Raw genomic sequence first — 22,815 nt, 5'->3', positions numbered from 1 at the left:
GTTCTGATCAATACTTAAATAAAAACATAATCTGATCAATGTCAACGATATAACGATCCAATCTATCAATACTGAATCTGATCAATATCAATTTGCTGATGTTTCGACGGCATAACAATACGGTCTTAGTAACCCTGTCAATCTCAACATCATAGATACAATATCACGGTTTATAATCAATATCTATATAATTCTGAATCTAACTCAAAATCAACGACATAACGGAATAATCTCGATATCCCCGTCAATACAATATCAATAGATATCAATTACAATCCATAACCAATATCCAATATCATCTAAAATCAATCAATAACCAAATCTGTCCAATATCAATCAATATACTTCTGAAAGATCATACCAATTTCATAATCAATTTGTTTCTCAATCTGACTTCGATTTTATGATGTCTACTGTATCAGAAACACCATATATGATTCTTATTCAATTCTTTCAATATCATAATTTCAAATCATAACCAAACGTAACAAAACTTACGTCTAGTTGTAGCCTACGTCGATAGGAACATGATATTGAAGTCGGATTCAAAATCTGACGGACGGATCGAAATATAAAGGCGTAAGGATTTCTGAATCTTTTCTCGTTTCCTTTCTCGATTTCCTTTGCTAAGTTAGGAAGGAATGAAAGTTATATATATATATATAATTGAAACGTGGCACAATTTCACCAAACTTAGGTGGCGCTCGGGCGGTCATCTTATGCCGCTCGGGCGCCAGAAGTTCTGTACAACATCTTGGCTTGTATTGCACCGACGCCCGATTTCTCCACTTGAGCTCCTATCGTCTCAATATTGCTAATTAATCCACTTCTGATTACAGTAATTAAATCTCGGGCATTACAAAAATAATGACAATATAAAGTCTTTCAAATATAAAATATAGCTCAAATCATACAAAAATAAAAATTAGTAAAACAATAATCATGATTCAAATCCAAGTCAATAAATTCGAATATGTTTGGGCACAACGAGACACTAAAGAACAAAATATTCGTCAAATTTAATACATATATTTTTCTTAAACGTCAGATGTTGTATCTTTGTTAACGATTTCTCTTGTTTTCAAATATTTAAGGAGAAGATGTGTTTTTTTAAGTGAGAATTTGAACGGATTCGAGAAAAAGTGAATGGAAAGTTTCTATAATTGAATATTTTGTTTTATATTATTATAACCTAAAATCAAAATATTATAGCAACTGGTTTGGCTGCTATTAATTAAGAAATAAATATTGAATTAACTCCTTAATTTGTTTTGCACCATTGTAATTAGGCTTGGAGCACCCTCGCCGGTTCCAGCAGTAGCTCAAACTATCAAAACTCAAACCCTCGATTTTCTTAAATGCAAAGTAGCTCCACTCGAATTTTTTCCTAATAAATCATAATAATGTCGGGAGATGACGAAGATTTCGTGTTCTACGGGACGCCGATTGAGCGCGAAGAGGAAATCAGCAGTCGTAGGAAAAAAGCTGTTGCGGAGGCATCTGGACAGCTGAGAACTCTTCCCCCTTGGAAACAAGAGGTGAGTGTGTGTGTGGAATATATTATTTTTTTTTATCGTCAGAATATCATTCAATTGAATTGGGTTTGGGCTCCTCCCTGGTGCCTGACAGAGCGAGTTGTTGCTGTTGCATTGACGAGAAATTTGTTTGAATTATGGATTAGGATTCTCCTCGGAATGAAATCATTATGGTTTTTTTCAATTGAATGATTCATGAACCGACTAGAATTGCATCTGTTTCTGTGGTGAAAGTTTGATGGCTGTAGTTTTGAGATTTTTTAATCATTTACTGAGTAAACTTGTATGTTGATGTTCACACACACTGTTTTATCACTAATACTAATTATTTAATCTCATGATTGGAAGTCTGGTTGGTACATCTTCAGGTTACAGATGAAGAAGGGAGGAGAAGGTTTCATGGAGCATTTACGGGTGGCTATTCTGCTGGTTACTATAATACTGTTGGCTCCAAAGAAGGTGAATGCTGTTATACTCTTTATTGGATGAATTTGTTACCTCCTAGTTCATATGAAACGTGACACTTGTTGTATCAATTGACCGTTGGTCAAACTCACAGGATGGGCTCCAAAATCATTTACATCATCCCGGAAAAATAGGGCAGAAATCAATCAACAGAGCATTTATAACTTCCTTGATGAGGATGAGAAAGCTGTATGCTCTATCTGTTCTTTCACTTTTTTTAAGCATTTGTACTTAAATGTTATTACTGTTTACTTCAATTGCATCATCCTAATGTAGAGTTTTTTTATTAGCAGCTGAACTAGGAAGTCATATAGGACTTTTTGTGTATTTTTCTATAGGGCGCTGCACACTTTAAGAAGGAAGAGTGCAATACTTTCCATATAGTGTTCACGGACAGATAACCCAAAGAAAAGAGAGGACGATAGAAATAGATGAGAGAGAGGATCAAAGCAATGCAAGCAAAATAGGGTGTAAAGATAAATTGATGGATAGTTTAGGAACTAAAGGAGATGAATATAAAGTGATTGTGTGTGAAGAAGGAATGAGATGTTTGCATATATACCTCCGAAAAGAAGAGATGCAGTGCGGTTTGTACTTTGTCAATACTTTCCATTTTGTGTAATGTTATTTGATTACTGTTCCAGGACTTGGAGGGCCGTTCCTTGGGGACATCAATGCAATTTGATACATTTGGATTTACAGCTGCTGAGCTTGCACGTAAACAAGCTGAGAAGGAACAACAACAAAGGTTTCTAACCTTTTATTTTAAGTGTTTGTTTGCCCACATGAAATCATTTTTGTACTTATTAAACTTGTTGTTTAATCATATAGGACTTTTCAGTCTCATCTTATGTTAAGATCTTTTGTTCAACTCATTGCAGACCCTCAACTATTCCTGGACCTATTCCTGATGATCTAATAATTCCGGCGACAGAATCAATAGGTTTGTTATCAGATGCTAAGTAACAATGAGTAAGTTTGCTGCATGTTGTGATTTCATGTGCCTGAATTTTACTCCTGTCAGTCAGGTGTCAAATTACTCTTAAGGATGGGATGGCGGCACGGTCGATCCATAAAGAATTCTAGCCAGAGTTCGCAGTCTGGTATGCTTTTGCGGCTCATTTTTTGTTGTTTTCCATCTACAACTGAAAACATGAAAATTTATGTATTTTCAATGCCTTTAATGGCATCTGAGAGTGTTTGGAGATCTAAAATTTGCTCTCATTCTGATAATGAGTAAGCATGTTTTGATTTTTCACCATTGGTGGCTGGATAAAGATGGTCATGCCTGATTTATGGAGCTCATAGAATAGCACTTAATTTAATGTTCTTTTTTTTCCCTCGTATTCTTTCCCCTCTTTATTCCCAGAAATTGAGTTTTTTTTCGTTGGCTTTCATGCCAGAAAAATTAACTCAACTTCGTGAATCTTGAGGATACGTACTACATTATGCAAAAATTTAGATGACATAATTACTTCAATTGGTCCTCCATATATGACTTCCCATTTATGGTGTAGCTCAGGTGCCAAATCCCCATGAAATTTGTCATAGTGGCCTTTTCCTTAGCATGAAATCCTATGTATTCTTTTTCTCCATCAATGATGGAGAATTAAGTAAGGTTAAAAATTATTTCCAAAATTAATAGCATATCGAAGAAATGTCAGATCCACATTCAACTGGACTTGCAGTTAGTCCATTGGTATTCATTGATCCCTTGCTGTTTATTTAAACCAGTGTTCTAAATGGCGGTCGAGACAGTCGCCTACGTGGTAGGCGGCCCTCGACCGCCCCGCCTTTGTCTATGGCGGTCTCTATAGGCAATCCGAGATTATTTGCGAGCAGGTAGCCGAAGCGGTAAATGAATTGAAAATCTCGGTCAACTGTCAAAGTCAAATAATTTTAAAAATCAGTCATAGCCAATCAATTTTAAAAACCCTAGATATAATAAAAACAATTTTCACTTTCTTTTGTATTTACTTTTGATTTCAAGTGTCCTCCACCATCAGCCACCACTTGTCTCAAACCGCCTCCAACCGCCCCCCCATCAGCCAACACCTTAATTATCTTGTTAGTTTGCATTTATTTATTTATACTTTGTCTAGATTTTATTATATTGTATGAAGTTTTTTATGCATAAATGTTATTTAATTACATATATTATATAAAAAATGATGGTTATTTGTAATTACATTGCACGATCGTATATAATTATTTATAAAAAATTGATTAAAAAAATTCAACCGCCTAGGCGGTGCCTAAGTTGCTGAGGCGGTAGGCAGTCACTGACCGCCACTGCCTCATGCCATTTACAACTTTGATTACCATGACACCCTTTCCGATGCCAACCTCTAAGGGGAAGAACGATATTGAGGGACAAATACGACACGAGACCGAGCAGAATAGATATACAAGAGTCCACTAGATATTAAGTTTTCTGATTTTCGTGAAAGCCCTAAATTTAAGCTATTCTCTAGAAAGAATAAAGCAATAACAGAATTATCTAATCGCTTTGAATGTGCAACAAAATATTATAATGGCCTCAAATTCGTACTTTTATACACAATAACCACTTCCGATTTTTGTTATTGTACACGAATGCCTGGGAACCACTTATTCTAGGTGTAAAGGAACTACAAATCTGAATATGTGGAGTGTTTAGAAAAGGTCATAATTTGAATGGCTTTAGAAGGAAACCTGTTGACGTGGCAAACTTTAAGCATGAATTGAAACTACTTCAACCCAAAAGAAATGAGGCACGATAGAAGCAATCATATAACATGAAACTTAACGAAAATGTCGACATTTTCTCTGAATAATTCGATTGTTTGAGGGGTATAGCTACAAGAACTTTGATGAGGTATGCTTTTTTCACTGAGATAGAAGTTAATTTATTTGTAAAATTTTTTCTGCCATTGTCGGTAAAAAGAATGCGAATGGTGCTTTGAAATAGATTGGTTATGGGTGTATGGAAATTTTTTGTCACAGAGAGTTAAATTTTTCTTTCAACATGAATATTGGTATATGAGTATATCCAACAAATTCTAAGTGATCATCAATGAAAATAATAAACCATTTTTCTCAATTTCCCCTGGATACTTTCGATCCAAATTGTCCCTAAATGTTGATGTAAAAAAGATGGAAGGGTTCGTTTCAAAATAATAAAAGGATGAAAGGGTTCTGATGGCCTATACAAATTTGCTAAATATAAATATTTGTTTGCTTGGTCCTAATACAATGTTTCTCCTAGAAAGAAGAAGCATCTTTATTAATGAACAAATCGGGATGGAATCTTTCAAGTTAGAAATCTGGATGACCCTAGAGATTGTTCCACAACACGACCTCATAACTTGACATGATGGGCTAGGAACTTGACAAGTAACTGAGTCTATGAAATAGAGTTCAACGGCGATGGAGAGTCATCTGGAAAGTACAGAACATTGTTTTCCTTAGCAGGGCCAATCATCCTCCAATTAGTTTGGTCTGTCAATTCAATGTGAGAAAGAAAAAATGTCCTGGAGTTATTCAAATCCCGTGTTAATTGACTACCAGAAAGCAAGCATACTGAAATTTGAAAAATCGATTATATTGATACTTGAAAGATAAGACAAATGGGGTTGTTATCAGAACAATTTCTTGAAGTTTAATGTCTCCTTCACCCTTTACATCAATGTTGTAAATGGCGGTAGGCGGTGGTAGGGGTCGGTGACAGCCTACCTCCTCGACAGTGCCTAGGCGATTGCTTTTTTTATTCTTTATGTAATATATGTAATTAAATGAGGTTTATGCATAAGTCATAACTAAGTTTTATACAATACAATAAAGGAAAAAATTAAAATAAAAATTTATTAGAAATATACAAGAGCTAACCTAGTGGGCTGGTGGGGTTGTGGGTGAGTGGGCTGGTAGGACTATTATGTTTTGGAAGAGAAAGTGTACAAGTGTATTAATAATTAGTTTTTTTTTAAATTTTGTTGGTTTTGACCACCTCGCCCGCCCGCTTCATCTTGTACCGCCTAAGGCAAAGGCGGCGTGGTCGACGACGGCCATATAGAACAGTGCTCTACATAGAACATAGTACCATCCACAAGTGAGATCCTTGTTATACTGCTACAGCCTTCAAAGTTGGAAAACAGTTCTTGATCTCTTCATCTTATAAGTTTTCCTGTATCTATTTCAATGACATCGTTTGTTCTCCAACTAATGAAACTTTAAAGTGCTTCTTTGTTAAAATGATGCACTTACTGTAGCAGTAATGTCTGATGGAGTGGGGAATTTAATCAAAAAATAAGTTGCTTCAAAAGTTCCATTTGTATGGGATAAACACAGCATTGATATTTTCATTATTGGTCATGGTAGTGCTTTTTTGGTGAGTTTTGGGCTTCCACTCAGGTAGTTTTCCACTCAGGACTCAACATCTCACATGTATGACTAGAAATTGAATAAAATTTCTGTTAGACATCTGTTAAAGTAGCATTAATCTTGTGTATCATTTTTTTGAAGATGCTCGCAGAGAAGCAAGAAAAGCATTTCTGGCATTTTCTTCAGAGAATGAGGGATTAAAGCTTTCAGGTCAGGTGGATGAAGATGATAGTGGAAGTGTCCCTGATATGCCAGTGGTCAAAGATGATCAGTTCTCTAGCACACCGGTCAGCTTGAGTCCATTGTTTTAAAAAATATCAACCAGATTGAGTTTATGTTTATCCTATCAAAAAAAGTTTGATTTCTTTTTTCCTGGTACTGAATTCAAGTATACTATTTTTTTAGGAGAAAGTAGTCGCAGAGTTCAAAGGAAAAAGAGGGTTTTAGTGCATTAACTTTTGTAAACATCAGGATTGGGAATACATAAAAAATATCGACCATTATATACTGATTTAGCTTGCTTTTTAAAATTAATATTTTGATTTTTCGGTTTATTCTATTCTATTCTATAAATTGGCTTGTGAAAAGATCGTGATTCTGTTTCTTGGCGTAAATGTAGTTGGGGAAACCTATTTCCCATGAAAAATTTTTTGAAAGAATAATTGAAGAAGCAACCAATACGAAGGGACAAATGAAGTCATTTTTGTGCTGAGATGCATATGGAATTGCAGTGTAGATTTCTTTTGATATTTATGCATGACATTCGAAAGCTTGATATCACTAGAGTCTGCCCCATTTGATAAGAGTGAAGTTTTCTAGTTTGCGGAATCAATTTTGTTTTCCTTGAAGCATGTGGCCATGGAAGAAGTTGTAGGAGCTACACCATCACTTTTTAGATATGCACCAAATAGAACTATGTACTGTAGCTCACAACCCAAAGTTTTGGGTTCTTGCTCGGTTCTATAAGTTGCTTTATATATTCTAGTATCTTCCCTCACAACTATAATTTTGTCGACATGCTCTGTTGTTGACAGAGTCCACCAAAGATTACTTCCCCCCGAGACGGGTCTCTTTTAGATTTCAAGGATAGACAAGAGAACCTTCACAAAACAGGGAAGTAGAAATAAGAGGTGAAATCGGAAAAAAGTTGAAAGAAGGGATTAAGATGATTTTGCAGGTGTTATTCTCCAGTTATTATGTAGAGATAGGAAGAGCTAATGGAATATCAGTGTAGGTTCACGTTTGCATTGTAGCATGTGATAAAGTTTGCACTGAGTGTTAGGTGGTTGGACAATACTTCAGGCTCAACATTGGTCATCATCATTCAGATTTGGGCAAATGTATATACTGTATGGGCTGGTCTTTTTTTTTTTTTTTGGGGGGGGGGGGGGGGGGGGGGGGGGTTGTGTTGGACAAAAGTATGTCAGATTTATTCTGTACAATTCTTGTCTGTGCTTACATGCTCTGGCGCTGTCCCACTCTTGGTCGACATTGAAACTTACGATCTTGCAAATTCAATTTCAACATTTGATTCTGTACTTTGTGGTTTCTAGTGGAAATCTTCTTATTTTCCACTGGTGGAAGATGATGGGGATAACTGGTTCATGTTGGGGATACTGGGAGAGAGATAAGTGCTTAGTTTTAAGCATGAATGGTGGTGACTTTTCGCTTCGTGATTCAAGTAGAATAGGTGGATGTGTTTAGTCAATGTTTCAATGTAGCAACTGCTGCCTCAGATATGTTAACTAGGAATTTCTTTTTTCAGGCGTATGTTATAAACCCCAAGCAGGATTTGTATGGCCTAGGCTATGACCCATTCAAGCAAGCTCCTGAGTTCAGAGGTATGTTGCTGCTAAAATAACATTCTTCTCAACATACATTTTTGTGTTCCCTTTGGAGGGTAATTTTTTTTTTTTTTTTTTTTTTTTTTTTTTTTTTTTANTTTAGAAAAGAAAAGGCTACGATATTCTGGTAAATTTGAGACGGACCAACAGAGACCTCTTTCCATGAAACGTAAGCTCTTTCACTGGAAATATATTTTTGTCACACTCCAGCACCCAGTTTTGCAAAATTCTGTTGTATAGGCACCCTCTAAAGATTTGCTTCAATGAATCACCAGGAAAAGCTGCTCCTGGTTTTGGCATTGGTGCTCTCGAAGATTTAGATGCAGAAGACGAGGATATATATGATTCAGGTTAGTGGTTGTTTCTAGTTGTTCTTTATGTCCAACTAGAATGTGCAGATTACCTACTGAATTCGGGCTATGGGCAGACTATTGGGTATGAGATCTCTACGAACCCACTACAACTCATAGGGGTAATCGAGCTGTTTGTGTTCTGGAGTATTGTCCAATTCCTGATATGTAATGTAGGCAAACATCGATATTTATTTTTAAATTTCAATAGCTTCTTTCTCATTAAAATCCCGTACAAGTTTGCGGTTTGTTCAAAACTTTGTGCTTTCTCCATTTAAGGGCTATCACTTATCCATGCATCTATTATCTGTCGAACAGTTTATGATTTTGAAGATACCTATGTGCAAGAAATAGAAGAGCCTTCAAGAAGCCTGAATGTGGATAATTTGAAGATTGTAGATACAAAGAAACTGAAAATTTTAGATAAGAAGGAAACTGACGTTCTTCCTGGTTTTAAGGTTGCATCAGAGTCTGACGGCCAACCAGAGAGGTATTTTTAATGAGAACTTATTATACTGAACTCATAGATTTTTATATCTTGTGAGGAACTCGATCGAGGGTGTTAAACAAGAATCTCCATTTACGTCAAGTCGTCAACAGTTTTGCTCTTATGCTAATAATCATCACACTTTTATTGAGCATGACAAGGTGAATGTTAAATTGAAATGTAATTTCACAAATCAGATAGATTCTACCAGAACAAGTTGGACCAACTTGTGTTTTGCAATCATTTGTGAAGCTGTTGGTTTTTTTTTTTCTCCTTATACCGCTTTGCAATCTTGGGATAAATGCACATAAACAGCTCATCAGTTGGAACTTTGCAGTAAATTTCTGGACAATGTATAAAATCCCCATAAATTACTGACTCATATTTTCTAATATCATTCATGGGCACATTTACAAAGACATCCTTTCCAAGTACAAGATGTTCAAAGGTTTAAAGAGGAAAACATATATTCGTACTGGCCCTAAGGATTTTTCTCAGAGCCGCAGCAACACTGAAAAACAATGATCTGCTATTAACTTTTATGTGGTTAGGAATGAACCTATATAAGTGTAGAAAAATAGGGGAACGAGAGAATGAAGGAAGAATAATTCCTTTATTTTCGCTATATTGAGTTTCACAATTTGATACAACAAATAGGCAATATATATAACATCATATCCCACTAAATCTGTAAAATATATTCCATCTTACCAAACTTATTCTAAAAAATCAACTCCTAATATTAAGAAAACTTGCCGATCTTATCAGCAATAAGATTTGTCATGAAGATACTGTGTTTACAGATCAGAAGTTCCCATATGCAGTAAATTTAGGAATTACTAGTGCTCTGTGTTTTCAATCACCCAGTTCAGAGATGGCTTCCTCCAGCTATGACAGGGGATTGACTGCAAAGTTAACATCTTCTTGTCTTTAAAGAACCTGATAATGAACTCTCATTATTGATTCTAATTCGAAAGGATGGGAAATGTATCAATGTCATACTTCCTACTTTATCAAGATTTCTGTAACATCATAGACTAAACGAAGATGGAGTTTTTTCAGAGTCACGATGATTTTACTATATTCTGTGTACTGAGATACAATGTTCATGATACGTGCTTCATGCTTATATAAAATCTACCAAGAATTTGACACACAAAACATTAATGATAAGCCAACATAATTTTCATGTTGCTCTTTCTGAGGACACTTGTCGTTGACATTTGGACAAACTGTTGATTTATGCAATCTGGGATGCAAGTTTAATCAGTTTCCAACCTATTTGAAAAAAAAACCATCCACCATCGTATACCATTATTCCCTCGTCCATTCTGCCCTCCCCTTGTACTGTCGTTGTCAAAAATTCATTATCATATTTGTTTTGTGCCATGCATAGTTTGAGTTTTATATCACGGAAAGAATTATCTCTTCAATATATATGTATTTTAATAAGAAACAATGTTATATTTAATAATTAAAAGCTATTAGTTACAATAAGAGAACAAGTACTCCATGCAGTAAAAAAAAGGAAAAACAAAAGATCTGGTCATATTAGCAACGTATATAACTCCAATCTCTCAATAAATCTAAGGTCGAAAAATTCTTAAACTCTATATGCTTCTTAATCCAGCCAGATGCTCGAATCTTAATATTGTCCCAATCTTCAAACGACTATTCTAGATTGTCAAAATTCCTTCTGTTCCTTTACAGCCAAATTGACCAGCAAATATAATGAACTACCACTGTCCAAAAAATTCTACCCCTTCTACCAAGTTGACGTTCAAGATCTGCACCAAAAAGTTCGTGCGAAGATCTTTGAACTGTCCATACCAAACCCATCTCCTCCAAAGCTCCAAACCAAAGACAGCTCGTGAAAGGACACTGAATAAGTATGTGGTCCTGAGTCACCACCTCTTTCCGACATACTGGACACCAATTTGGGCAAAGAGCACAAGTAGGCCAACCCTTTTGAATCATCTCACAAGTTAGCTGCTTACCTAGTAGGCTAGTACCATAATCCACGAGAATATTTGAACCTTTGGTAGGATCGGTGTTTTCCAAATAACATGAAAGAGAGAAAAGAAAGAAAAGCCGTTGATCGGAAAGAAGGACTCATAGAAAGATTTAATTGAAAATAACCTCGAAGGATCCCCGTCCCAAACCTTAGTATTTTCGTCCCTTCAACTAACCTGACACTCTCTAAAGGCCTAGCAAAGAGCTCAACTCATTCACTTCCTCATCTCTCAAGTCTTTTCGAAAATGCAAATCCCAGGATATAAAAGAAGAAAAAGAAAAATCATCCAATTGAATAAAATGACAAATTGGCTTATTGTGAACCGATGAAATCTGAAATAAAGAAGGATAAAGATCCTTAAAAGACGAATTCCCTACCACCTATCCTCCCAAAATCTGATATTGTTACCCCATTTAACCACTACCTTCCCTAACCGGTGAAAAGCCGGATAAGTTCTAGAAATAAACTTCCATGGTCTTGTAAATATAACATTCGCTTCTTTGCGCTTTAAGTGCACTTCATAGAAAAAACAGTTTTTTTGTTTATAAGATATCTAACATATGAGAAATTGCCCACCGAAAGTTTGATTTCTCCTCTATTTACTAAAAAATAGAGTAGGAAGAACCCTAATATCTTGTTGCCTCTTCCCCACGTCGCTTCTGCACCAGATTGCCTTTGCCCTCACATTTTAATATCCGATACTTGGAATAAGAAAACGATGATGGTTTTAATATTTGATATCTCATGTTTCATATTTTTTAAAATAAATTGATTTTTTTAATCTTTTTAGAATATTTTATTTATTGTGCATTACTTCCGTCTAACGTGCACTTCGCTTTGCACTTTAAGCTCCAGGACACCTGAGCGCTTTCATGCTCCTTGCGCTTTTGAAAACTATGTTCCTTGCTAAGTCCGCATCCCAACCATTATTTTGTAACCCGTATTTGTTGACTATAACCTTCTTCAATAACGGCTCATCCTCGACAAAATACTTCCACCACCATTTCCCCAAAAGAGGCCTTATTCCTCAAACACTAATCTTTTAATCGCATCATGTGAAAAAGATATCTTCAATTCTAATCCAGGTTCACCATCAATAGGGTACTAGTCCACTCATTCTATCCCCCAACCCTATACATCATGCTTACTTTATAAATTTCTGAAAGAACTCTACTATGATAGACTCAATTTGCTCACCATCTGAGCTTACTGACCCATCAGCCAGCTCCAATTTATTGATAGATGACCTGGTCCTACGATGATTTAATAGGGAATGGAAAAATTGTGTTATATCCCCTTTCCTCAACCATTTCACTTTCGCCTTTTGATTATCTATCTGGTTCTCGACACAACAGCTCTTCTAGTGCACATTTGATTTCCATTCTCTGAATTGCTAACTCATATGACCCCTGACGACCCTCATTCCCTTGCTCATCCAACTGTCGAATTTTATTTTCTAACTCCGCATATCTCATTCCTACATTCCCGAAAACCTCTTCATTCCATTTTATGATACCAGTTTTTATAACTTTAGGTTTCCTCATAAATTTATACCTCTCCCAAACCTGAAGATCTATATTGTTCCACCAAGATGAAAATGATGATTTAAAATTATTATGATTCAACCGCACATTCTCAAATCTAAACGGTGACGGAATCCACTTTGCCTTTGAGGTATCTAAAATAACTGGAAAATAATCTTGAGGTAATTCTGGGTAAGACTTTTTGTCTGTGGAAAAATATCCGTCCACCCCCCTAAAAACATGAATCTGTCTATAGCCTACAACAAATAAGTGAAGCCCTCAAATTCGACCAAGTATACTTTGCATTCAAAAGAGGTGGATCTCGCAGCTCCAATTCTCTAACCAACGAATCAAAACACTTCCTACTGGTTTGCTATTAGTGCTGCGGTACTGTAGAAGAGGCCCAATTGATCTGAAAAAAAAATTGACATGATACTTTTTGGTATTGAGAACTCTATCACTCATCGTGGATGACTGCACTTTGTTGGCTTAGTGTTTGGGGTCACTGTTTGCATAAATTTATGTTTTAGCATTGATGATGCAATTTATGTTTTAGTATTGATGATGCATTCCAATTTATGGTTTCTGGTCTGTGCACAATATGTTTGATGTATATAGGTTTGAGCCTCCAGAAATTCCAAAGAATTTTCTTCTCCCCCACAAGTTTCCTGCTGCTCTTGGACATGATGACAAGATTGCTAAGATCTCTCCTCCCGAGGTTCCTCCTCCGGAAGATAACAATCTTAAGGTCTTGATCGAAGGGATGGCAACTTTAGTAGCCCGTTGTGGCAAATTATTTGAGGATCTCTCCAGGGAGAAGAATCAATCGAACCCATTGTTTGCCTTTCTTAGTGGAGGAAATGGCTTTGACTTTTATGCTAGGAAGCTGTGGGAACAGCACCAGAAGCTTGCTGAAAAATCCAAACTAGGGGAATGGAAAATATTCAAGGATGCAGAGAAGCTAACGGCCGAAAGGCGAGGGAAGATTCTGGGTGAAAAAGCTCTAGAGAGAAGGTCAAATGATTCAAGTTCTATCGTTGCTTCTGCTGGTTCTGTTAATGTCCAATTTAAACTTTCAGATACATTCACCAAACCTTCATCGCTTGTGAGTAGCTGAATGGTTGCACTAGTCTGTTTGAACTTTTACACTGAATATTTTTAAAGAATTGTTGATTACTTTTCATGAATGAATTTTTAAACAACGTAATATGAATTTATATCTGTCATCAATTAAGCAGCATTGAGTAATTCTTTCATGTGTTCGAATTTCTTTCACAGAATGACGATCAAAGCAGAAAACCTTTTAGTGATGATCCTGCAAAGCAAATAAGATTTGAACATTTCCTGAAGGAGAAGTATGAAGGAGGTCTTCGTGCTAAAGATTTTGGTGGGTCCAGTAAAATGTCTGAAGCTGTTCGTGCTCGTGAAAAATTAGAATTTGAAACTGCAGCTGAAGCCATGGAGAAAGGAAAGTCTGGAAAAGAAAGCCAGGCAACTAGTCAGTTGCTTTCAGATTTGTCTGCCTCTACAGGGCTACAGTTTACTTCTGGTGGAGTGCAGGTATATTTAACACAATGTGCGTTTTGTAATATTTAAATTGTGGGTCCTGATAGTTATTTTACATGGTTGTCTAGGGTGTAAAAAGTGATAAAACTCATCGAGATGGAGAGTTGATAACCAAATCAATGTATCCAAAGAGGGAAGAGTTTCAATGGAGACCTGCACCAATTCTTTGCAAGCGCTTTGATTTAATTGATCCTTATATGGGAAAGGTAGTGTATGCAAATTTTTTCTACCCAACATTTTTGTTAACCTAGACTCAGTTTTTCCTTTCATAGGTGGTGATGTTGAATGATTACTTCTTTTTCTCATTAATAGTTTGGATGTCTGCTCTTTTTTTCTCTCCACCAGCTGTTTTGGATTAGTGTAGCTGTCATGGTACTGGCCATGTTGTGAGTCCTTCCGCCACTGATCACACTAATGTGTTTGCTTTAATTTGCTGCCAAAGAGTCATATATTTAGAGGGATAGAATGAATACCTTACCGTCTCGGGTATGAAATATGAATTAACACGCCATTGGGGGCTTAGACACATGCTTATATCACTTGGTATCTGGCACCTCAAATTTCAAAATACTCTTAGAACATCTGAAAATATTGTCTTTTCCAAATACATGGCTTTCAACACACAAAAGCATTATTTTCTGAAAGTTGTTTTACAGCCGTAATTTATTAAATCTAAACAATATTTGTAAAAATGTCTCCAGAGTGTGCGTGGCATTTAACTTAGGGATTACCGACCATCAAACTCTCTTCTGTCTACTGACTGGAATAGAATAGCCAGTTCTCTATTTCTTCTTGCCTACTGATAAAGCATATTAGTCAATAGCATGCTTAATTTATACACGTGGAATCATATATTAATTTTCAATAGATGGAGAGATTAGTTAGGTATTAAAAACATCATCTTGATTAGGAATAAATCCTACTTTTAAGGATTTAGAATCTAGTAATAATCAAGAATTTTCCTGAAATGCAGAATTCTTATATAAGTTGAACTTGTTTCCTAATTGTCCGTGGAAATCAGATTCTGCATGTCCTATGTGTGTCACTTATCAAAGTTGTTCATATTGTTCGTCTTATTCCAGAGTGCAAATGGTCTTGTTCAGCTCGAACAGTCTTGTTATGACTTAAGTTAGTTCTGACCATCTTTACACTATATTCTCATTATGAGGCCGCCCCTCTCTGGCTGACTTCCCTGACTTCTCGATATGTCAGATTATTTGCTAAAAGTTTTTCCGAGCTTCCAGTTCTCTGAAACTTTAAATTGTTTTGGAGTTTTCCCCACTGCTCGACACACACGGCTGCTAGGCTTGGCTATATTTTGGATTTTCCGGGCACAGTGCCACAAAAATTTGCCCTTACAAAATGTAGCGAAATTGACAAATACTCATATGATGTCAAGTTTGAGCGTACAATGATGTCAAGTTTGAGCGTTGGTCAAGTAAATTTTTTCGTTTTCACTTCAGACCATTCCTGTTCTTGTAGTCTTTCCAATGATCCATACTCGGCTTCTAATATGTTATATTAAAGCAGTAGACTATGCTAGATCTCGTTGATAAATGCGAATAATATCTCAAATCTTTATCAGAGGCAGTTGTTTCAGTGAGTGGACTGTGTTCATTATCATATTACCGGACTAATAATAACAAACATAAATTAAAAAAGAAAATGAGAAAATTTGAATTCAAATATTATGATTCTCACTTTATGGTTGTGTGTATGAATATGTGACATGTGAATTAAAAAAATAATGCTGGAAGATATCTTCTTCTTGATTCATAACCATCTTTGTAACGGAACATGTACCTGGCTTGAACAATAGTTTAGTTTTCAGATCCTCTTCCAGTTTCATCCAATTCTGGTGCAGAACCGTGCACAATCTCCTCTTTGCCGTTATAGAGCTTTAATCATCTCCAATTTTTTATTTTTATTTTTGATGACCTGCTAAAGTGCGAACATTGATATGTATGAGTTATGACAATTACAGCCACCCCCTGCTCCACGTATGAGGAGCAAAATGGACACACTCATTGTCATACCGGATTTCATTAAAACGGTGACTGTGGAGGAACATGTTGCCGCAGACCCAACGCCATCTTTAGTTCCTCAAGATTCCTATGGACCGCGAGACCGAGAAACAATGGAGATGGAAGTTGAGAATGAAGTGGAAGTTGAAAATGTTGAGAGGCCCGTTGATCTATATAAGGTACATCTAGAGCTTCTGTTTAAATTTTTCTGTTAATTGATTTGAAGATGACTCATTTGATTATATTGCTATTGGGGTTGTAATGTCAATGTTCATCCTTTTGTAGGCGATATTTTCTGATGATTCGGATGACGAGGTGGAAAATACCATGGCCAACAAAGTGGAAGACATGAAAAAGATTACTGAAGCTGCAAGCACATCTCTGAATCATTTAATTGCAGGAGACTTCTTAGAGTCGTTGGGGAAAGAACTAGGCTTAGAGGTTCCTCCTGATTTGCCTCAACTAGTGACTAAAGCCAGTACTAGACCTGTTGAGAAGAAAAATGTTAATGCGGTGAACCAGAATGAGGATTGGTATTTTCCAACAGCAGAAAAAATAAGTTCAGATTTACCAAATGCCATTAAAAGTTTGGCAGGTACAAATACTACAGAGAATCAAGATAGAGATGGACGTTTTCCGGGAGATGTGAGTAAAGAAAGTGGACTTGAATATATTTCTTCCAAAGAAAGGACTCCGAATATTCTGAGATCGCAGCATACCAGTTGGGGCAGCAGCAGCTTATCAGAAGACGAAAAGAGCAGAAAACACTCGAGGGGTAGTCGAAGGCATAGAAATAGCAGAAGCAGGAGTCCAGATACTGATGCATCTGATACATCTCATGATTTAGACCGATATCGCTCAAGTTCAAAAAAGAAAAATAAAGGATCAACCCGGGAAAAGAGTGGAAACCGAAAGCGTTCAAAGGACCACAAACAAAGAAGAAATGATTCACCAGGTAGATCTCATCGAAGTTCTAGAAAAGAGTATGATGATCGTAGAAGGAAGAAGCATAAATATAATGAATGAAAAGAGTTTGTTTGGTAAATTTTCAAATCCGTCAGATCCGTTAGGCGAGCCATACAGATAGAAAAACTGCTTCATTCGTATGTTGGTTGTACACGTTGCCGAATTAGTAGCTAGCTATTCAAACAATGGGTTTCGAGCAGTTGCAGCTAATTTTATGATTGAATTTGCCTCGTATCTATTGGTTGTGTCAGGAGTGATAGCTTTACATATAATAGCCTCAGTCGAATGCAGAGTGGCATCTGTAGAGCCGTCGTCTATCCATTGGTAGGATTGTTCATGCCGCGTCCATACCTGACCAGTTGATCGGTATATGTTTGCAGGAAAAAACTTTGGTATCTAAATGTAAAAGATTGACGAATTTCCAGATGTTGAAATGCCAATTACGAGAGTTTATGCAAAATTCATTTTCACAATCGCATTTTATTCTCATGCTCACTTTATCTCAGAGAACAAATGTCGTCATCATTCAAACGATGGTAAAATTATGTCATGTTTAAAATAAATTATATTGCATGTTTATTATATGACAAATACGCATTTCATATCGAGTCATGACTCGGTTTTTCACCGTTATCGCTCACCAAAAAATACTTATTCACCTTCTTAACACGATGTCGATCACAACATGGTTTTTATAATTCTTTTGAAACCCAAATTTGAGAACGTATACTTTATTTTCAATTAATATTTGCAAAGAAACTTTCAGAGTTTTGTCTTATGTTTTAAGTTGAGGTAATTAATTTTCTAAACACATTGTTTATGATCTGTATAATTAAATTGTTTCTTATGTATCGTACAACGATATTTACAACAATTAAATCGTGAGATTTTGTTATTATATCGTAAGATTTTGCATTGAATTTATCATGAGATGTTGACAAATGAAATTTTTGTATTGAATTTTTTGTGTTGTAAGTACAACTTTGGTTGTAAATGTAGCATTACTCTTGTTTATAATTGTTTCTGTATTTCAAATAAACATTTTTATGATTTTGTCCATGTAAATAATAATATTCATTATAATGAAGATGCTTAGTCTTCATATTTAAACTAACTGTGATTCATTCTAAGGGAGTCTGAAAATTTCGAATTGAGATTTTGATATTTTTTCGAATAGATCAGACCAAGATTTTATTCTATTATAGAAATGGTTCTTCTTTATTTGTTCCTGTCGGACTTGGTATTGTGATGTGATTTGATAAAATGATAAGTTTTGGAGGGATGGAGATTCGAGGGTAAATGGTAAGTTTTTGTTCAGTCCACCTAAATATGAATTTATGGTTTTCCTCTTATAATTAGGGATGTAAATGAACCAACCCGTTTGCGAGCTGTTCGAAGCTCGGCTCGATAAAAATCTCGTTTGAGTTCGTTTGTTAATCATATCAAGCCAAGCTCAGGCTCGATTTCGAGCTCGAAAATTTAATCAAACCAAGCTCAAGCCTAAGGATATTCGGCTCGTGAACTCGCAAACATGTTTGATAATAGGCTCGCGAGCTCGAACTCGAGCTCGGCTCGTTTGGGTGTCTCGTAATCTCGAACTCGAGCTCGACTCGTTTAGGTGGCTCGTCAGTTCAAACTTGGCTCATTTGTTGAGTTGACAAATAAAAATATTATTATTAATGTCAATGGAAGAAATTGAACACCAAACATAGTTGGAAAAAAGATGAATTTACACAACATAGTCACAATTACATTTTTTATCTTACTTGCATATCATTATACTAAAGTGTTCTTAAAACATAATAAATTAACAAAAATACACCAACTTTTTATTTTTTTCTCAAAAAATTTACATCGCCAAGTCATATTCACGTTGAGTAACTTTACAAATTATTATCCTAAAATATTATATTAAATTGAATATAATGAATTTATATTGATTAAAAAATAAAATTTATTACCATAAGAAAATTTTTATTTGGAACACATCGAATATAGTATTAAAGGAGTGAAGTTATTGCAATGTTATGTATATGGTGATATCAGTGTATAACAAATATTTGTTATCTGGATGCTAGATGTATTATTTTGCGATGTTCAATAATATAATGAGTTTATATTTTTTTTAGTTGTTATTTTTGTCGTTTTGGTTATTTATGAATAAATTCATATTTTTATGTCTGATTTAAAATTAGTTATTAGATATATTTAATTTTTAACAAGCTTGAATCAAACTCAAAATCGAGCTCAATTCTATGCTTTGCGAGCTCGAAAACGAACCGAGCTCAAGCCAGGCTTGTTAACATGATAAACGAGCTATTAACGAATCAAGCTCGAGCCCGGCTTGATTAACATGATAAACGAGCCGAGCTCGAGCTTTTATTGAGCTTAGTAATTTCAATACAAACCGAGCTCGAGCTTGATAATAGAAGCTCGAATCGAGCTCGAGCTCCTCAAACAATCTTGAACAAATCAAGCTCAAGCCTGATACTTTTTGGTTTGGTTTGGATTGTTTACCTCTTTACCTATAATCATAATTATACCGATAAATATATTAGTTTGGATTCTTAATTATAATAATTTTGGATTTGTAAAATAGAGCAGAAACCCAAGAAGGATTTTCGTTTTTCCTTGTTTCGACAAAGTCAAAAGTTGACAGTTGTCAATAAAAGGTCAATGATAGTTTAAAATTAGATTTTTGTGAAACAGCAAGGATGAAGCATATATTATTTTTTTGTGAATATAAGCGATAGTTGACCGATCTTACGAATAAAAATTCGTAATACCGTCTCACAAGACACCTACTTGAAAACATTATATATCCTTATTCTTTCTATGACCTAAATTGGATTTTTTTTATAGCGATGGATTAAGCAAATTAATGTTCAATAAACACGAAAATTTGTCGAAATTAGTCATTATGCTGTATTTGTTCTTAAATGATTGATAATTAAACAATTATGCGTGATTTATAATTGATTCATCAATGTGCTTTGATTATGCCTAAAATAATTAACTTTATATTTATATAAACCCCAACCATATATATATAATATAACAGAATATGTTTTTCTTCATGATACTCTTGTGTAATACATGATATATATTATAAATTATTGTGAAATAATATATTCATAAAACCTTATTTCTAACACCTCAAATTATTGCCAGGATCAACCTGAAGTTGATCACAATACTGTGTGTAAAACCCGACACGAGAGGTGACGGTACTCGGATTCGCTCCGTCGCATTCAAGGGCACCATTAATGGCTCGAATGGTCGCCCCAAAACCCTGCCCGGAAGTTATGAGATCATGGCAATTATTCATCCAATACCACAAGGCTGTCTTGAAAGATATCACCCGATCGGTGGCCACGATATCAGGGTTGTTCAAGCCGTCGAACCCGATGCTGTTTCCCGCGGGGCCGTAGTTAAAGTTCCACGAGAGTTGTATCGGACCACGCCCGTAGTAACCTTGGTTGGGTGCACAAGGATACTGTGTGTTGGTTTCATCACAATAGTCTCTCGATGGACCATTTATCTCATTTATGTAACACATGCCTATACATATATAACAATAAAGTTTTAGTGAAATTGCATGTAATAAATTTATATTCAAAACAGTTTTTAATAAAGAATTACAATGAAATTGAGATTTCAAAACACTAAAAAAATAATATTGTTCAAAACCATTTGTTTTTTTTTTTTTTAAAAAAAATCTTTTAAAGTGGACGACTTTGAAGTGGCTTCATGTTTGCTGTTTCACAAAAAATCTAATTTTAAATTATTATTGACCTTTTGCTGACAACGTCAACTTTTGACTTTGTCCAAACAAGGAAAATCTTGGGGATAAGAAACAATTTTTGCCACTTTAATTCCATTTTGTTCAAATTTAACTAGAGTATGTTTGAATCAAAGAATTAGAAATCTAAGATTTAGTTAAATGTAGTCACAAATGTTTATGTATGAATTCAAAATTCTTCTCCTTTCATTTCTAATTTAATTTTTAACTATTATAATAAATTTCAAATTCTAAAAAAATAAAAATAAAAAAAAATCAAGCAGTCTAAAATTAAATATTCATAATAACTTAATCCAAAAATCCAACCTTAGAAAATTTTCCAATCATATTTAGGATGTGTGTGTTCAAAATTAATTAAGTTTTTAACATTTCGAGATTTCATAAGAACAATGTGCAAATTATATAATGAAGTTGGCTCCATTAATTATTTCTACCTTGTCCCACTACATTATATAAAGTAATGCAGTGGAGCAATATTAACTAGTGGCGAGCAAAAGGAGAGCAATCAAAGTGGTGGTGACCTCCCTNGCACATTTATATAAACACTGGTACAATTTTTTTCTATGTTTCATCACATCCAATAGATAAGTGACACTTTATTCGGTATTCATATAAATGTACACGATAAATGTGTAGTATATCAAATTTCTATATATATGAATTATGATATATTGTACGTCTATCGTATTATGTGAACATTAATGAAGTTTCTCATATTTACTGAAACCCGGTGAAATTCTAACACTTCCTATGTTACTAGAGGGAACATTTTCAAACCCACAATTATTAACGGAAAAAACTTGGACGAGATAGGTTAGGTATATATATATATATAGAGAGAGAGAGAGATCTTACGTCCAGTTTCGTGCGTAACATGGGCGAAGAATGCAGCGATTTCTCGCTTCGAGTCATCAGCGGAGCCGACGGTACCGAACTGAGGATACGAGGCTAGAGCCTCAAGAAACGCAGCACGAGTATAGAATCCCTTCCCCTCGCAACTTCCAGCTGCCTGGTCCGCAATCCCGTTAAAAAACGAGTCCGTCACGATATCCGCCACGGAGACCCCATTGCTGCTAGGCGGGGCGTAGCATGGCCCCGCCTGGCAGCCTTGGCCACAGTAGTCGTTACCAGTGCCGCAATAGCCGAATCGGCTGCAGCACAGGTCCGATGCACAGCCGCAGTTTTGGCCGAAAACTGGAGCCACGATTCCAAAAAAAATGGCTGTGAAAGTGAGAGCTAGGAAATGTTTTCTTTCACTTGGGAAGAAACCCATTTGAGACGTACAATTATATTGCCAAGAAATCTGTTTGTTAGAGTGTGGGGATAAAAAATATGTGGTTCTTGCTGGTGAATTTATAGTTGCACTTGCATGGAGAGGAAATAAGGCAGCCATTAATGTGGAAATTCAGGTTGTGTGGAATACTTTGACTTTGTCGGCAAACACGTTTAGAATTTTCTACGTTTCATTATTTCTTGTTTGTTGACATTTTCTCCATTGTCAATTAAATTTGGGGGTTGTTTGCTATTAAAAAAAGGTAGTACGTTTGGTAAATAAGTAATTATAATATTATATATGTTTTTAATAAAATACAAAAAATAATATAATCTTGTTAGATTGTTTGGAAAAAAATATGTTTTGATGCTGAATTGTGAACTTCTGTATAAGATAAATTTTGTATTTAGACAACCTTGTCGGAAGCAAGAGTGTTCAGAAATATTTTTATTTATTTAACAAAATATCATGAAAAATTATAATCAACCAGCTTTTCGATTCGAATTATTAAATTAAAAAAACACAAAAAACCGCTTTTTTTTTTTTTTTTTTTTTTTTTNATTAGTGGCGAGCAAAAGGAGAGCAATCAAAGTGGTGGTGACCTCCC

General features: G+C 35.3%; 2 protein-coding genes across 2 annotated transcripts; one reads left to right on the top strand and one right to left on the bottom strand.

Annotated features, from left to right (window-relative positions):
• The first annotated feature begins 1,266 nt into the window (after positions 1-1,266).
• On the top strand, positions 1,267-17,315 carry LOC140964918 (G patch domain-containing protein TGH). Its single transcript, XM_073424911.1, has 16 exons — positions 1,267-1,538; positions 1,904-1,994; positions 2,095-2,189; positions 2,645-2,748; positions 2,882-2,943; positions 3,029-3,103; positions 6,501-6,646; positions 8,125-8,200; positions 8,307-8,372; positions 8,479-8,553; positions 8,872-9,043; positions 13,196-13,682; positions 13,856-14,137; positions 14,212-14,349; positions 16,128-16,346; positions 16,453-17,315. The coding sequence occupies exons 1-16, from the start codon at positions 1,404-1,406 to the stop codon at positions 17,191-17,193; spliced, it is 2,964 nt and encodes a 987-aa protein (XP_073281012.1). The 5' UTR covers positions 1,267-1,403; the 3' UTR covers positions 17,194-17,315.
• A 2,883-nt stretch (positions 17,316-20,198) lies between these two features.
• On the bottom strand, positions 20,199-22,345 carry LOC140964893 (endochitinase EP3-like). The gene is made up of 2 exons (XM_073424879.1): positions 21,791-22,345; positions 20,199-20,694 (listed from the first exon to the last, which is right to left on the bottom strand). The coding sequence occupies exons 1-2, from the start codon at positions 22,326-22,328 to the stop codon at positions 20,282-20,284; spliced, it is 951 nt and encodes a 316-aa protein (XP_073280980.1). The 5' UTR covers positions 22,329-22,345; the 3' UTR covers positions 20,199-20,281.
• Positions 22,346-22,815: the final 470 nt, after the last annotated feature.

The sequence above is a fragment of the Primulina huaijiensis genome, chromosome 2 (genome assembly GCF_012295235.1).
Source record: "Primulina huaijiensis isolate GDHJ02 chromosome 2, ASM1229523v2, whole genome shotgun sequence".
NCBI lineage: Eukaryota > Viridiplantae > Streptophyta > Magnoliopsida > Lamiales > Gesneriaceae > Primulina > Primulina huaijiensis.
The sequence above is the reverse complement of the archived record's forward strand: the minus strand, read 5'-3'. Positions and strand labels throughout refer to the sequence as shown.

What these genes read in the sequence shown, in the direction of transcription:
- LOC140964918 (XM_073424911.1), top strand. Translation starts at nt 1,404, where the DNA reads ATGTCGGGAGATGACGAAGATTTCGTGTTCTACGGGACGCCGATTGAG. An exon ending in TTGATGAGGATGAGAAAGCT is followed by an intron (nt 2,190 to 2,644) that starts GTATGCTCTATC and finishes TTACTGTTCCAG; the next exon opens with GACTTGGAGGGCCGTTCCTT. An exon ending in TAGCCAGAGTTCGCAGTCTG is followed by an intron (nt 3,104 to 6,500) that starts GTATGCTTTTGC and finishes ATTTTTTTGAAG; the next exon opens with ATGCTCGCAGAGAAGCAAGA.
- LOC140964893 (XM_073424879.1), bottom strand. Translation starts at nt 22,328, where the DNA reads ATGGCTGCCTTATTTCCTCTCCATGCAAGTGCAACTATAAATTCACCA. An exon ending in TGTTACGCACGAAACTGGAC is followed by an intron (nt 20,695 to 21,790) that starts GTAAGATCTCTC and finishes ATATATGTATAG; the next exon opens with GCATGTGTTACATAAATGAG.